This window comes from Pseudophryne corroboree, chromosome 2 (assembly GCF_028390025.1).
Source record: "Pseudophryne corroboree isolate aPseCor3 chromosome 2, aPseCor3.hap2, whole genome shotgun sequence".
Taxonomy (NCBI): Eukaryota; Metazoa; Chordata; class Amphibia; order Anura; family Myobatrachidae; genus Pseudophryne; species Pseudophryne corroboree.
This window is the reverse complement of record NC_086445.1, coordinates 242,131,683-242,147,622: the sequence shown is the minus strand read 5'-3', so window position 1 is coordinate 242,147,622 and position 15,940 is coordinate 242,131,683. Positions and strand designations below refer to the sequence as shown.

General features: G+C 47.6%; 1 protein-coding gene across 1 annotated transcript in view; it reads left to right on the top strand.

Annotated features, from left to right (window-relative positions):
• LOC135012757 (transmembrane protein 198) overlaps nt 1–15,940 on the top strand; it is a 112,162-nt gene that overhangs the window by 77,667 nt on the left and 18,555 nt on the right. Inside the window, exon 2 of the mRNA XM_063952579.1 lies at nt 12,754–12,992. Coding sequence (XP_063808649.1) covers nt 12,803–12,992 — 190 coding nt within the window. The 5' untranslated portion in view covers nt 12,754–12,802. The remainder of the gene's footprint in view (nt 1–12,753; nt 12,993–15,940) is intronic.

Genomic DNA, 15,940 nt, shown 5'->3' with positions numbered 1-15,940 from the left:
CAAGATATTTTGTATTGTCAAAAGGTGGAGTAAAACAGGGGTTCCCGCAAAAAGGAATAAAAGGGTAATATTCTGGGTTTCGGTGTAGGGCTTTGTTTATGGCTCCCCAGGAGCGGTAAGCATCCCAAAAAAGAATATGAGAACGCGCCAGAGATGGAAGGAGGGTTTTTGGGGTGTGTAGCAGTGCTCTGAGGTCGTAGGGATACACAAGATCTTGCTCTACATCATAATTAACATATGAGGAAGTGCCTAACAGCCAATCCGAGATATACCTAAAATTCACAGCCCGGAAGAATGCCAAGAGGTCAGGGACAGCCAGCCCACCCTTAGCACGAGGAAGCTTAAGCTTGGGAAGGGAGACCCGAGATCTCTTATGGTTCCAAAGGAACTTAGAAAACAGTTTATCATATAACAATTAATCTTTGCCAGGGGGCTGGATAGGGATCATCTGGAGGAGATAAGAGATCTTAGGGAACACAATACTCTTCAGGATGGCCACTCTCCCCAACAGAGAGACAGGAAGAGAGGACCAGGTGGACAGCAACTGTGATACCTTATTAAAAACTGCTGTATAGTTGGCCGAATATAAATCTGAGATATTCACTGGAAAATATATACCCAAATATTTAAGTTTCGTGTTATTCATCTGGAATTGAGTAAGGACAGGTGAAGAGGTGCACGTACAAGCAGCCGGAGTGAGTGGGAAGAGTTCAGACTTGGAAGCATTAACACGGTACCCGGCAATAGCACCAAACTCAGAAATGACTTGCATAATTGGCGGGATAGAGGTCTCAGGATTTGAAATTAAAAGGAGCATATCATCCGCGAACAAACTCGCACGAAGCTCATGGTTACGGACTAGAACTCCAGAGTATCCGGAAAGGTGACGCAACTTAATAGCCAAGGGCTCTATGGCGATGGCAAATAAGAGTGGGGAGAGGGGGCAGCCCTGTCTGGTGCCCCTGTAAAGGGGAATGGGTGTAGATAAGTAGCCATTGCACATAATATGGGAAGAGGAGGGGGGAATATAGATTTCGGAGCATGTTCCAGCGGAAACCCAAACCTCTCCAGCGTAGTATGCAGGTGGTCCCAAGTAACAAGGTCAAACTCCTTTTCCGCGTCCAATGAAAGGACGTATTGGGGGTCCGGGTTTCTGCTGGAGTGCAACCAGCTAGCCGCTGCAAGAACTTTACGGATATTATTAGTGGAATGCCTGCCCGAGATGAAACCGGTTTGATCCGGATGAATAATTGAGGGAAGCACTCCCTTTAATCTGTCAGCAATAATTTTTGTAAAAAGTTTATAGTCAACATTAAGGAGAGAAATGGGGCGGTAGGAGCCGGGGAGAGGGGGATCCCTCCCGGGTTTGGGAAGAAGACGGACCAGAGCATCATTAAAGTATAAAGGGAGGGAGTGAGAGGTTAGAATTGCATTGAACACCAGAACCAAAATATCCAGAAGTTTAGGCTGGAGCATTTTATAAAATTCTCCAGAGAACCCATCAGGTCCAGGGGCTTTTAAGGGTTTTAAATGTTTGATAGCAGCCTCCACCTCCCGAGCAGTAATCGGGGAGCAGAAGCCCTCAGCAACCAAAGGCGGGATTTGAGGTAGGGAAACAGAATTCCAGAAAGAAGTTTTAGTGGGGACATCAACAGGGGAATGGGCATAAATATCCGTGTAAAATTCTGAGAGGAGCTGCGCCATGTCTACAGACTTAGTAGCCAGCGAGCCATCACCGCGTTTAAGCGACTGGATCACAGAGGAAGGCACAGAACCCCGCAGAAGATTAGAAAGGAGACAACCTGTTTTATTACCAAATCTGTAAAAACTGTGGTTTTTGTGAAAGGTATGGCGATCTCCCAATAGTGCTAATACAGCGTTAAATTGGGATTTACATTCTGAGTATGGTTTCTTTGAGGCAGGAGAGGGAGACTGTATAAATTGTTGGTAAGCATCAGTTAAGCATCGTTGAGATGTTTTAAATTCAGAAAGAAACGCTTTCTTTCTCGAGGAAACATAGGGGGTAATTCCAAGTTGATCGCAGCAGGAAATTTTTTAGCAGTTGGGCAAAACCATGTGCACTGCAGGGGAGGCAGATATAACATGTGCAGAGAGAGATAGATTTGGGTGTGGTGAGTTCAATCTGCAATCTAAATTGCAGTGTAAAAATCAAGCAGCCAGTATTTACCCTGCACAGAAACAAAATAACCCACCCAAATCTAACTCTCTCTGCAAATGTTATATCTGCTCCCCCCCCCCCCTGCAGTGCACATGGTTTTGCCCAACTGCTAAAAAATTTCCTGCTGCGATCAACTTGGAATTACCCCCATATTCCACAAGCCTACCCCAGAGAACCGCTTTGGAGGTCTGCCAAAACAATAAAGGATCAGTCTCAAAAGTACTTGCATTATCCAATCTGAATTCTTCCCAAAATGCCTCCAACCTATTCCGAAACTGCAATGAAGGAGGTGAAGGAAGTCGGGAAACGCCAGCATTTAAAAGAGCCGTGATCTAGCGAAGTAGCGAGGCAAGCCCAGAGCATGATCAGAAAGGGATATCGTCTCCATCTGAGCCTCACTACTTTGAGGGATCAGGGAATCCGACAACAATAAAAAATCAATTCTGGACAAGGTGCCATGGGCAGCCGAGAGACACGAGTACTCCCTATCAGTGGGGTGAAGAAATCTCCACGCATCAGTCAGATGTAATTGCTGAGCAAAAAAGTGGACACCCAGGGCCGGTGGGGTGGGGGTGGGCGTGCACAAGCGGAGGAATTCGAGTCCATATAAGCGGAGACCACAACATTGAAGTCTCCGCCCACAATCATTGGGAGAGACATAAATGGGCACAATTTAGTAATAAGACTCTTGAAAAATGCCTTCGAATAAGAATTTGGGGCATAAACAGTACATAAAACATATTTGGTGTTATGAAGTAAAATCTCAAGAATAAGGAATCTACCAGCAGGATCACACAGAGAGGTGAGAACCTTTTATATGCAGGTTGCGTTTAGCAAGGATAAGTACACCCCTAGCCTTGGAGGAGTAAGGAGCATCAGAAAGCACCTGCCAGCCGAGGACTCCCAGCTTTTGGGCCTCCGGGTTAAGAAGGTGCGTTTCCTGCAGAAACACTAGGTCCATATGCATTTTATTTAAATAAAGCAGTATTTTCTTCCTTTTGATAGGAGAGTGAATACCCCCCACGTTCCACGTACCCACGTTAATGGCAGACATAAGACCTATATGATTGGGGGTAATCACAGATGAAAACATCCTACAATCCCATAGGTAACGGAGGCGAGGGAGAGACACATGAGGGAGGAAGGGAAGGGGAAGACAAAAGAGCAGTATAGACATAGAAACGAGAAAAGGAAACCAGACCCGCCATTGTTTCTAACAATTAGAAAATAACTTTACGGTAAGTCAAGTGCGGCAATAACCGTATACAGCAAAGAGGACATTGCTCCTAACCAGTACCACTGTATCGGGCAGCATAGGGGAGGAAGGGGGGGGAGTTAAGGGGAAATGGGGAATGGAGGTGAGGGCCAAGATAACATCAACCGGCTCCCAAACGGGTGGAAGCAGAACACCAAACAGGTAGCATGGATATATAACTTCACAAGAACAAACATGTATACATGGGAACACATAACCGAGAAAGCACTTATGTTACTCTAGAGGTACATATACATCACCCTGAGGACCAGCGTGGATGTGGAGAACAAGTCCAAATAGACCGACAGAGGATCACATAGTCCATAAGGTTAGGGAGAGAGAAATATGTAATATATAAAATAGCAACAGAGCAACAAGGGATGAGGAGAGTCCCAGATCAGATTCAGGAGAGCACGGCTATTTCAGCGACGGGTCAGAGGTGGCGGCTTCCGAAAGATAAGCAGCAGCATCCTCCGGGGTATGAAAATCCTTAAAGGACGTGCCGTCAAAGATCCTCAAGCGCGCAGGGTAAAGTAGTGCAAATTTTCGTCCCTCCTGGACCAATTTAGAGCAGATAGGTGAGAAGTAACAATTTGGCATCTTCCCAAACAAGATCCCGTACATGATTGGAAGCCAACCAGCGAGCTTCTTTATGGAGAAAGTTGAGACACCGAAAGAGCACAGCACGCGGTCGTGATGAAGTGGAGGAGGGGCGGGTGGGGCCCGTCCTATGGGCACGTTCCACCACTAGGTCCGAGCAGACATCTTGTATTCCTAAAAGGACGTGCCATCAAAGATCCTCAAGCACGCAAGGAAAAGTAGTGCAAATTTTCATCCCTCCTGGACCAATTTAGAGCAGATAGGTGAGAATGCCTTACGAAGTCTGGTGAGCTTCGGAGAAAAATCCTGAAAGAGTAACAATTTGGCATCTTCCCAAACAAGATCCCGTACACGATGGGAAGCCGACCAGAGAGCTTCTTTATGGAGAAAGTTGAGACACCGAAAAAGCACAGCACGCGGTCGTGATGAAGTGGAGGAGGGGCGGGTGGGGCCCGTCCTATGTGCACGTTCCACCACTAGGTCCGAGCAGACATCTTGTATTCCTAGAAGATCAGGATGAGTATGTCGGAGGAAATGATAAAGAGCCTGTCCCTTAACCGACTCTGGAAGCCCAATGAGCCGAAGGTTATTACGGAGACTTATTTTCCGGGTCGTCAATCTTTGACCATACCAGGTTTTCAGATTTCTGCAGTTTAGCAGAGATGTCAGAAAGTTCGGCAGTTTGTTGGAAATTCTCACCAGCAGTATGTTCCACTTGTAAAACACGTTTAGACAGCTGTTTGTACTGACTTTTAATATCCAAGACGGCCTGCTGTAGTGCAGCAGCATGCAACTGTGCTTGTTCCTGGAATAAAGGCTGAACAGTTTCTTTTACTGCCCTGACAATGTCAGAATAAGATAATTAATGCCCAGGTATATCTGAGGGCGATGGGGTCCCAGTAGCCATGGAGCCCACCAGGGCAGGAGAGCTGGAAGGGACAAGGGCCGCAGGAGCAGCGGGTGCAGCCGCCGGGTGAGCTCCGGCATCTAGGGAGGCCGCGGCGGCCATTTTAGAAGCCGAACCTCGGACCTGGAGCGGGAGTTCTTTCCCTGCATCGCGGGGGCCAGGAAACGGTCAATACAGAGTGGCCAGAGCTGCAGGGGGTGAGCGGGTATGGCAGGCCGCTCGGTGGACGCCCAGAACGGGTGATATGGGTCTGTTAGTGGCAGCAGGCACCGGAGCTACACGAACTGCGTGTCACTCCATGCAACACCGGAACCGGAAGTCTCTAACAATGCTACTTTAATGGTTAGCATTACTGCACTGATGTCATGGATTTGCTTTCCACGATAGCCCTAACTGTGTGGAGTTTGTATATTCTCCCCCCTGCTTGCATGGGTTTCCTCCGGGTACTCCGGTTTCCTCCTGCAATCCAAAAATATACTGGTAGGTTAATTGGCTCCAACAAAATATTAACCCTAGTGTGAATGTGTCTGTGTGTACATGTGGTTGGGAATATAGGGGGTAATTCCAAGTTGATCGCAGCAGGAATTCTGTAGCAATTGGGCAAAACCATGTGCACTGCATGGGAGGCAGATATAACATGTGCAGAGAGAGTTAGATTTGGATGTGGTGTGTTCAATCTGCAATCTAATTTGCAGTGTAAAAATAAAGCAGCCAGTATTTACCCTGCACAGAAATAAAATAACCCACCCAAATCTAACTCTCTCTGCAAATGTTATATCTGCCCCCCCTGCAGTGCACATCGTTTTGCCCAATGCTAAAAAATTTCCTGCTGCGATCAACTTGGAATTACCCCCATAGATTGTAAATTCCACTTGGGCAGGCACTGATGTGAATGGACAAATATATTCTGTAAAGTGCTGCAGAATATGTATGCGCTATAGAAATAAGTATTTATTACCAGTTATATATATTATATATATATATACCTACGATTGTAGATAAAATTGGAGCGTGTTGCACTTCGCATAATGGCCCTCATTCCGAGTTGATCGCTAGCTGCTTTCGGTCGCAGCACGGCGATTGGTTGAAGAAGCGGAACTTCGCGCGTGCGTACTGTGGCTCGTTTGCATGCGCAGAAGTACTTACACACAAAACTGCAGTTTTACTCAAGGGCGAGCGACGCTTTTCTGTTGCTCTGTTGATCGGTGAGTGATTGACAGGAAGTGGGTGTTTCTGGGTGGTAACTGGACGTTTTCAGGGATTGTGCTAAAAAACGCAGGCGTGACAGGCAAAAACGCAGGCGTGCCTGGGGAAACTGGGGAGTGGCTGGCCGAACGCAGGGCGTGTTTGTGACGTCAAAGCAGGAACTAAACTGACTGAAGTGATCGCAAGGTAGGAGTAGGTCTGGAGCTGCTCAGAAACTGCATGAAAATTTTTACGAGCAGTACTGCTAACCTTTCGTTCGCACTTCTGCTAAGCTAAGATACACTCCCAAAGGGCGGCTTCCTAGCGTTTGCACTGCTGCTAAAAGCAGCTAGCGAGTGATCAACTCTGAATGAGGGCCAATAGGCATTGTTGATAATAGTAGTGAATCTCCTTAACCCACACCAGTGGTTACCAAACTTTTTTGAATCACGGCACCCTAGCGTATCAGAGGTTTTTTTTCACGGCACCCCTAAGCCAATACTTTCTTAATTTCATATTTCTTTCTAAATATTTTATTAAGTAAATTGTCTTTATATGTCATCCTTAGGGTCACTTATGTGGTGAGGGACAAGATTTGCTTCTGATTTACAACATATTTTTGATTGGCAGCCGCCAGCACTGGTTTTGCTTATGACATTGACCATACATAATTTGAATTGGTCCTGGACCACCAACCCAAGGTGCCCTTGCAAGTGTCTCGAGGCACCCCAGGGTGCCACGGCACACATTTTGACAACCACTGACCTACACAATTGTTGCATAATGTTTTGAACATTTACATATCATCCCCATTTCAAAATAATTGAGATGGAGTGTTACTATTTGCAGACGTGCTGGCCCAAGCTATATACATATGACCGTATTGTATTATTTATTTCTCTGACGTCCTAGTGGATGCTGGGGACTCCGTCAGGACCAGGGGGATATAGCGGCTCCGCAGGAGACAGGGCACAATAATAAAAGCTTTAGGATCAGGTGGTGTGCACTGGCTCCTCCCCCTATGACCCTCCTCCAAGCCTCAGTTAGATTTTTGTGCCCGACGAGAAGGGTGCAATCTAGGTGGCTCTCCTGAGCTGCTTAGAATAAAAGTTTAAGTTAGGTTTTTTATTTTCAGTGAGTCCTGCTGGCAACAGGCTCACTGCTACGAGGGACTTAGGGGAGAGAAGAAAACTCACCTGCGTGCAGGATGGATTTGCTTCTTAGGCTACTGGACACCATTAGCTCCAGAGGGAGTCGGAACACAGGTCTCACCCTGGGGTTCGTCCCGGAGCCGTGCCGCCGACCCCCCTTGCAGATGCCGAAGTTGAAGAGGTCCAGAGGTTCAGAAACAGGCGGCAGAAGACTTTCAGTCTTCATAAGGTAGCGCACAGCACTGCAGCTGTGCGCCATTGTTGTCAGCACACTTCACCAACAGTCACCAACTGTCACTGAGGGTGCAGGGCGCTGGGGGGGGGCGCCCTGGGCAGCAATGTATAATACCTTTTTATGGCTAAAATACATCACATATAGCCCTTGAGGCTATATGGATGTATTTAACCCCTGCCAGATCTCACAAACTCCGGGAGAAGAGCCCGCCGAAAAGGGGGCGGGGCCTATTCTCCTCCGCACACGGCGCCATTTTCCTGCTCAGCTCTGCTGTGAGGAAGGCTCCCAGGCTCTCCCCTGCACTGCACTACAGAAACAGGGTTAAAACAGAGAGGGGGGGCACTTATTTGGCGATATGATTACATATATAAAAATGCTATAAGGGAAAACACTTGTATAAGGGGTTGTCCCTGTATAATTATAGCGTTTTTGGTGTGTGCTGGCAAACTCTCCCTCTGTCTCCCCAAAGGGCTAGTGGGGTCCTGTCCTCTGTCAGAGCATTCCCTGTGTGTGTGCTGTGTGTCGGTACGTGTGTGTCGACATGTAGGAGGACGATGTTGGTGAGGAGGCGGAGCAAATTGCCTGTATTGGTGATGTCACTCTCTAGGGAGTCGACACTGGAATGGATGGCTTATTTAGGAATTACGTGATAATGTCAACACGCTGCAAGGTCGGTTGACGACATGAGACGGCCGGCAAACAAATTAGTACCTGTCCAGGCGTCTCAGACACCGTCAGGGGCTTGTAAAAACGCCCATTTACCTCAGTCGGTCGACACAGACACGGACACTGACTCCAGTGTCGACGGTGAAGAAACAAACGTATTTTCCTTTAGGGCCACACGTTTCATGTTAAGGGCAATGAAGGAGGTGTTACATATTTCTGATACTACAAGTACCTCAAATAAGGGTATTATGTAGGGTGTGAATAAACTACTTGTAGTTTTTCCTGAATCAGATAAATTAAATGAAGTGTGTGATGATATGTGGGTTTCCTCCGATAGAAAATTATTGGCGGTATACCCTTTCCCGCCAGAAGTTAGGGCGAGTTGGGAAACACACCTTAGGGTGAATAAGGCGCTCACACGCTTATAAAAACAAGTGGCGTTACCGTCTCCAGATACGGCAGCCCTCAAGGAGCCAGCTGATAGGAAGCTGATAAATATCCTAAAAGTATATACACATATACTGGTGTTATACTACGACCAGCAATCGCCTCAGCCTGGATGTGCAGCGCTGAGGGGGCTTGGTCGGATTTCCTGACTGAAAATATTGATACCCTTGACAGGGACAAGATTTTATTGACTATAGAGCATTTTAAGGATGCATTTCTATATATGCGAGATGCGCAGAGGGATATTTGCATTCTGGCATCAAGAGTAAATGTGATGTCCATATCTGCCAGACGACAGTGGTCAGGTGATGCAGATTCCAGACGGCACATGGAAGTATTGCCGTATAAAGGGGCGGTCCATCGGACCTGGTGGCCATGGCAACAGCTGAAAAATCCACCTTTTGTTACCCCAAGTCACATCTCAGCAGAAAAGGACACAGTCTTTTCAGTCTCAGTCCTTTCGTCCCCATAAGGGCAGGCGGGCAAAAGGGCCAGTCATATCTGCCCAGGGGTAGAGGAAAGGGAAGAAGACTGCAGCAGGCAGCCCATTCCCAGGAACAGAAGCCCTCCACAGCTTCTGCCAAGTCCGCAGCATGACGCTGGGGCCGTACAAGCGGACTCAGGTGCGGTAGGGGGTCATCTCAAGAGTTTCAGCACGCAGTGGGCTCACTCACAAGTGGACTACTGGATCCTACACGTAGTATCCCAGGTGTACATTGGAAATTCGAGACGTCTCCCCCTCACAAGTTCCTGAAGTCTGCTTTACCAACGTCTCCCTCCGACAGGGAGGCAGTATTGGGAACAATTCACAGGCTGTATTCCCAGCAGGTGATAATCAAAGTACCCCTTCTACAACAAGGGAAGGGGTATTATTCCACACTATATTGTGGTACTGAAGCCAGACGGCTAGGTGAGATCTGAAATATTTGAACACTTACATACAAGCGTTCAAATCAAGATGGAGTCACTCAGAGCAGTGATAGCGAACCAGGAAGAAGGGGACGATATGGTGTCACTGGATATCAGGGACGCTTACCTACATGTCCAAATTTGCCCTTCTCACCAAGGGTACCTCAGGTTCGTGGTACAGAACTGTCACTATCAGTTCAGACGCTGCCGTTTGGATTGTCCACGGCACCCCGGGTCTTTACCAAGGTAATGGCCGAAATGATGATTCTTCTTAAAAGAAATATGGACGCTTTCCTGATAAGGGCAAGGTCCAGAGAACAGTTGGAGGTCGGAGTAGCACTATCTTAAGTAGTTCTACGACAGCACGAGTGGATTCTAAATATTCCAAAATCGCAGTTTTTTCCGACGACACGTCTACTGTTCCTAGGGATGATTCTGGACACAGTCCAGAAAAGGATGTTTTCTCCCGGAGAAGAAAGCCAGGGAGTTATCCGAGCTAGTCAGGAACCTCCTAAAACCAGGAAAAGTATCAGTGCATCATTGCACAAGGATCCTGTGAAAAATGGTGGTTTCTTACAAAGCGATCCCATTCGGTAGATTTCACGCAAGAACCTTTACGTGGGATCTGCTGGAAAAATGGTCCGGATCGCATCTTCAGATGCATCAGCGGATAACCCTGTCTCCAAGGACAAGGGTGTTTCTTCTGCGGTGGCTGCAGAGTGCTCATCTATGAAAGGGCCGCAGATTCGGCATTCAGGACTGGGTCCTGGTGACCACGGATGCCAGCCTGAGTGGCTGGGGAGCAGTCACACAAGGAAAAAATTTCCAGAGAGTGTGATCGAGTCTGGAGACTTCTCTCCACATAAATATACTGGAGCTAAGGGCAATTTACAAGGCTCTAAGCTTAGCAAGACCTCTGCTTCAAGGTCAGCCGGTATTGATCCAGTGGGACAACATCACGGCAGTCGCCCACGTAAACAGACAGGGCGGCACAAGAAGCAGGAGGGAAATGGCAGAAACTGTAAGGATTCTTCGCTGGGCGAAAAATCATGTGATAACACTCTCAGCAGTGTTCATTCCGGGAGTGGAAAACTGGGAAGCAGACTTCCTCAGCAGGCATGACCTCCACCCGGGAGAGTGGGGACTTCATCGGGAAGTCTTCCACATGATTGTAAACCGTTGTGAAAAACCAAAGGTGGACATGATGGCGTCCCGCCTGAACAAAAAACTAGATATTGCGCCAGGTCAAGGGACCCTCAGGCAATAGCGGTGGACGCTCTGGTAACACTGTGGATGTACCAGTCAGAGTATGTGTTCCCTCCTATGCCTCTCATACAAAAAGTACTGAGAATCATAAGAGGGAGATGAGTAAGAATGATACTCGTGGTTCCGGATTGGCCAAGAAGGACTTGGTACCCGAAACTTCAAGAGATGTTCACGGAAGACCCGTGGCCTCTACCTTTAAGAAAGGACCTGCTCCAGCAGGGGCCTTGTCTGTTCCAAGACTTACCGCGGCCGCGTTTGACGGCATGGCGGTTGAACGCCGGATCCTGAAAGGGCATTCCAGATGAAGTCATCCCTACCCTGGTCGAAGACAGGAAGGATGTAACCGCAAAACATTTTCACCGCATTTGGCGAAGATATGTTGCGTGGTGTGGGGTCAAGAAGGCCCCTACAGAGGAATTCCAACTGGGTCGTTTCCTACATTTCCTGAAAACAGGACTGTCTATGGGCCTAAAATTAGGGTCCATTAAGGTTCAAATTTCGGCCCTGTCGAATTTCTTCCAGAAAGAACTGGCTTTAGTGCCTGACCTTCAGATGTTTGTAAAAGGGGTACTGCATATACAGCCTCCTTTTGTGCCCCAGTGGCACCTTGGGATCTCAATGTTGTTTTGAGTTTCCTAAAGTCACATTGGTTTGAACCACTCACCACTGTGGACTTAAAATATCTCACATGGAAGGTGACGATGCTATTAGCCCTGGCTTCAGCCAGGCGTGTGTCAGAATTGGCGGCTTTATCATATATAAAGCCCTTACTTAATTTTTCATTCTGACAGGGCAGAATTGAGGACTCGTCCTCAATTTCTCCTTAAGGTGTTTTCTGTTTTTCACATGAACCAACCTATTGTGGTACCTGCGGGTACTAGGGACTTGGAGGACTCCAAGTTACTTGACGTTGTCAGGGCCCTGAAAAATATGTTTCCAGGAAGGCTGGAGTCAGAAAATCTGACTCGCTGTTTAGCCTGTATGCACCCAACAAGATGGGTGCTCCTGCTTCTAAGCAGACGATTGCTCGCTGGATTTGTAATACAATTCAGTTTACACATTCTGTGGCAGGCCTGCCACAGCCAAAATCGGTAAAAGCCCATTCCAAAAGGAAGGGGGCTCATCTTGGGCGACTGCCCGAGGGGTCTCGGCTTTACAACTTTGCCGAGCAGTTACTTGGTCAGGGGAAAACACGTTTGCTAAATTCTACAAATTTGATACCCTGGCTGAGGAGGACATGGAGTTCTCTCATTCGGTGCTGCAGGGTCATCCGCACTCTCCCGCCCGTTTGGGAGCTTTGGTATAATCCCCATGGTCCTGACGGAGTCCCCAGCATCCACTAGGACGTCAGAGAAAATAAGATTTTACTTACCGATAAATCTATTTCTCGTAGTCCGTAGTGGATGCTGGGCGCCCATCCCAAGTGCGGATTGTCTGCAATACTTGTACATAGTTATTGTTACAAAAATCGGGTTATTCTTGTTGTGAGCCATCTTTTCAGAGGCTCCTTCGTTGTTATCATACTGTTAACTGGGTTCAGATCACAGGTTGTACGGTGTGATTGGTGTGGCTGGTATGAGTCTTACCCGGGATTCAATATCCTTCCTTATTATGCACGCTCGTCCGGGCACAGTATCCTAACTGAGGCTTGGAGGAGGGTCATAGGGGGAGGAGCCAGTGCACACCACCTGATCCTAAAGCTTTTATTATTGTGCCCTGTCTCCTGCGGAGCCGCTATATCCCCCTGGTCCTGACGGAGTCCCCAGCATCCACTACGGACTACGAGAAATAGATTTATCGGTAAGTAAAATCTTATTTTATTTTTTATGTTTGGTTTTTTTGTTTGGTTTTTTTTTTTAATAGGTGAAAGCATTTTCATGATTATTAGTTGTTCAGGTTTTTTGTTTTGTCTGTTTTTTTTTAATGTTTTTTTTTTATTCTGTCGTCTTGCAGGCTTCTTAGTTAATGGGTACTCTCCTAAGCTCATGCTGCACATTCAGTGATGGCGTTTGATTTGTCAGCCTTTGTCCTGCCTGGCGTACTGCAGCACTTCAATATTCAAACTGTGGACACCGGGCAAGAAGACCCTTTCACGGACTTATGTAGCCTGGAAAATGGAAGGCATTATGATGTGGTTCCAACAGTGGTGTGCTCATTATGTTGCCTCTTTGGGCTTGTGTATACTTTCTTTGGTAAGCGAGTGAAATGTCTTAGAAAATAAACTTAAGATAATATACAGAGAAATGCAGTTCGCCGTGAGAATGCGTTATGTCATAGTTTACATTCTCCAGCTAATTGTACGCTGGCATGGCATTGAAAATCAAAGAATGAAGTATAGTGTTTAGAACAAAGTAATGATACAGCACAGAAGTGGATAAAAATTGTTTGTTTTTCCAAATTTCTTAATTATTGGCCAAAGAAAGCATTGTGTTGTCCTGACAACAATCCACCTTTCACTATTTTCTCTAACGTCCTAAGTGGATGCTGGGGACTCCGTCAGGACCATGGGGAATAGCGGCTCCGCAGGAGACAGGGCACAAAAATAAAGCTTTAGGATTAGGTGGTGTGTACTGGCTCCTCCCCCTATGACCCTCCTCCAAGCCTCAGTTAGGTTTTTGTGCCCGTCCGAGCAGGGTGCAATCTAGGTGGCTCTCCAAAAGAGCTGCTTAGAAAAAGTTTTTAGGTTTTTTATTTTCAGTGAGTCCTGCTGGCAACAGGCTCACTGCATCGAGGGACTTAGGGGAGAGAATTTCAACTCACCTGCGTGCAGGATGGATTGGATTCTTAGGCTACTGGACACCATTAGCTCCAGAGGGAGTCGGAACACAGGTCTCACCCTGGGGTTCGTCCCGGAGCCGCGCCGCCGACCCCCCTTACAGATGCTGAAGATTGAAGGTCCGGAAACAGGCGGCAGAAGGCTCTTCAGTCTTCATGAAGGTAGCGCACAGCACTGCAGCTGTGCGCCATTGTTGTCACACACTTCACACCAAGCGGTCACGGAGGGTGCAGGGCGCTGCTGGGGGCGCCCTGGGCAGCAATATTTAATACCTTTATGGCAAAAGAATACATCACATATAGCCATTGAGGCTATATGTATGTATTTAACCCATGCCAGTTATCTAAAACTACGGGAGAAAAGCCCGCCGAAAAGGGGGCGGAGCTTATTCTCCTCAGCACACAGCGCCATTTTCCTGCTCAGCTCCGCTGTGAGGAAGGCTCCCAGGACTCTCCCCTGCACTGCACTACAGAAACAGGGTAAAACAGAGAGGGGGGGCATTTTTTTGGCGATATTTTGATATATTTAAGCTGCTATAAAGAACAACACTTATATAAGGTTGTTCCCATATATATTATAGCGCTTGGGTGTGTGCTGGCAAACTCTCCCTCTGTCTCCCCAAAGGGCTAGTGGGGTCCTGTCTTCGATAAGAGCATTCCCTGTGTGTCTGCTGTGTGTCGGTACGTGTGTGTCGACATGTATGAGGACGATGTTGGTGTGGAGGCAGAGCAATTGCCGATAATGGTGATGTCACCCCCCAGGGAGTCGACACCGGAATGGATGGCTTTGTTTATGGAATTACGTGATAATGTCAGCACATTACAAAAATCAGTTGACGACATGAGACGGCCGGCAAACCAGTTAGTACCTGCCCAGGCGTCTCAGACACCGTCAGGGGCTGTAAAGCGCCCTTTACCTCAGTCGGTCGACACAGACCCAGACACAGACACTGAATCTAGTGTCGACGGTGATGAAACAAACGTATTTTCAAGTAGGGCCACACGTTATATGATCACGGCAATGAAGGAGGCTTTGCATATCTCTGATACTGCAAGTACCACAAAAAGGGGTATTATGTGGGGGGTGAAAAAACTACCTGTAGTTTTTCCTGAATCAGAGGAATTAAATGATGTATATGATGAAGCGTGGGTTAACCCAGATAGAAAAATGCTAATTTCAAAAAAGTTATTAGCATTATACCCTTTCCCGCCAGAGGTTAGGGCGCGCTGGGAAACACCCCCTAGGGTGGATAAGACGCTCACACGCTTATCAAAACAAGTGGCGTTACCGTCTCCTGATACGGCCGCCCTCAGGGATCCAGCTGATAGGAGAATGGAAACTACCCTAAAAAGTATATACACACATACTGGTGTTATACTGCGACCAGCCATCGCCTCAGCCTGGATGTGCAGTGCTGGGGTCGTCTGGTTGGATTCCCTGACTGAAAATATTGATACCCTGGATAGGGACAGTATTTTATTGACTATAGAGCAATTAAAGGATGCTTTCCTTTATATGCGAGATGCTCAGAGAGATATTTGCACTCTGGCATCGAGAGTAAATGCGATGTCCATATCTGCCAGAAGGAGTTTATGGACGCGACAGTGGTCAGGTGATGCGGATTCCAAACGACATATGGAAGTATTGCCGTATAAAGGGGAGGAATTATTTGGCGTCGGTCTATCGGATCTGGTGGCCACGGCAACTGCCGGAAAATCCACCTTTTTACCTCAGACCCCCTCCCAACAGAAAAAGACACCGTCTTTTCAGCCGCAGTCCTTTCGGTCCTATAAGAACAAGCGGACAAAAGGACAGTCATATCTGCCTCGGGGCAGAGGAAGGGGTAAGAGAGGGCAGCAAGCAGCCCCTGCCCAGGAACAGAAGCCCTCCCAGGGTTCTGCAAAGCCCTCAGCATGACGCTGGGGCCTTACAAGCGGACTCAGGAGCGGTGGGGGGTCGACTCAAGAATTTCAGCGCACAGTGGGCTTGCTCACAGGTGGACCCCTGGATTCTGCAGGTAGTATCTCAGGGTTACAGGTTGGAATTCGAGAAGTCTCCCCCTCGCCGGTTCCTAAAGTCTGCTTTGCCAACGTCTCCCTCAGACAGGGCGACGGTATTGGAAGCCATTCACAAGCTGTTTTCTCAGCAGGTGATAGTCAAGGTACCCCTCCTACAACAGGGAAAGGGGTATTACTCCACGCTATTTGTGGTACCGAAGCCGGACGGCTCGGTAAGACCTATTCTAAATCTGAAATCTTTGAACCTGTACATACAAAAATTCAAGTTCAAGATGGAGTCACTCAGAGCAGTGATAGCGAATCTGGAAGAAGGGGACTTTATGGTGTCCCTGGACATAAAGGATGC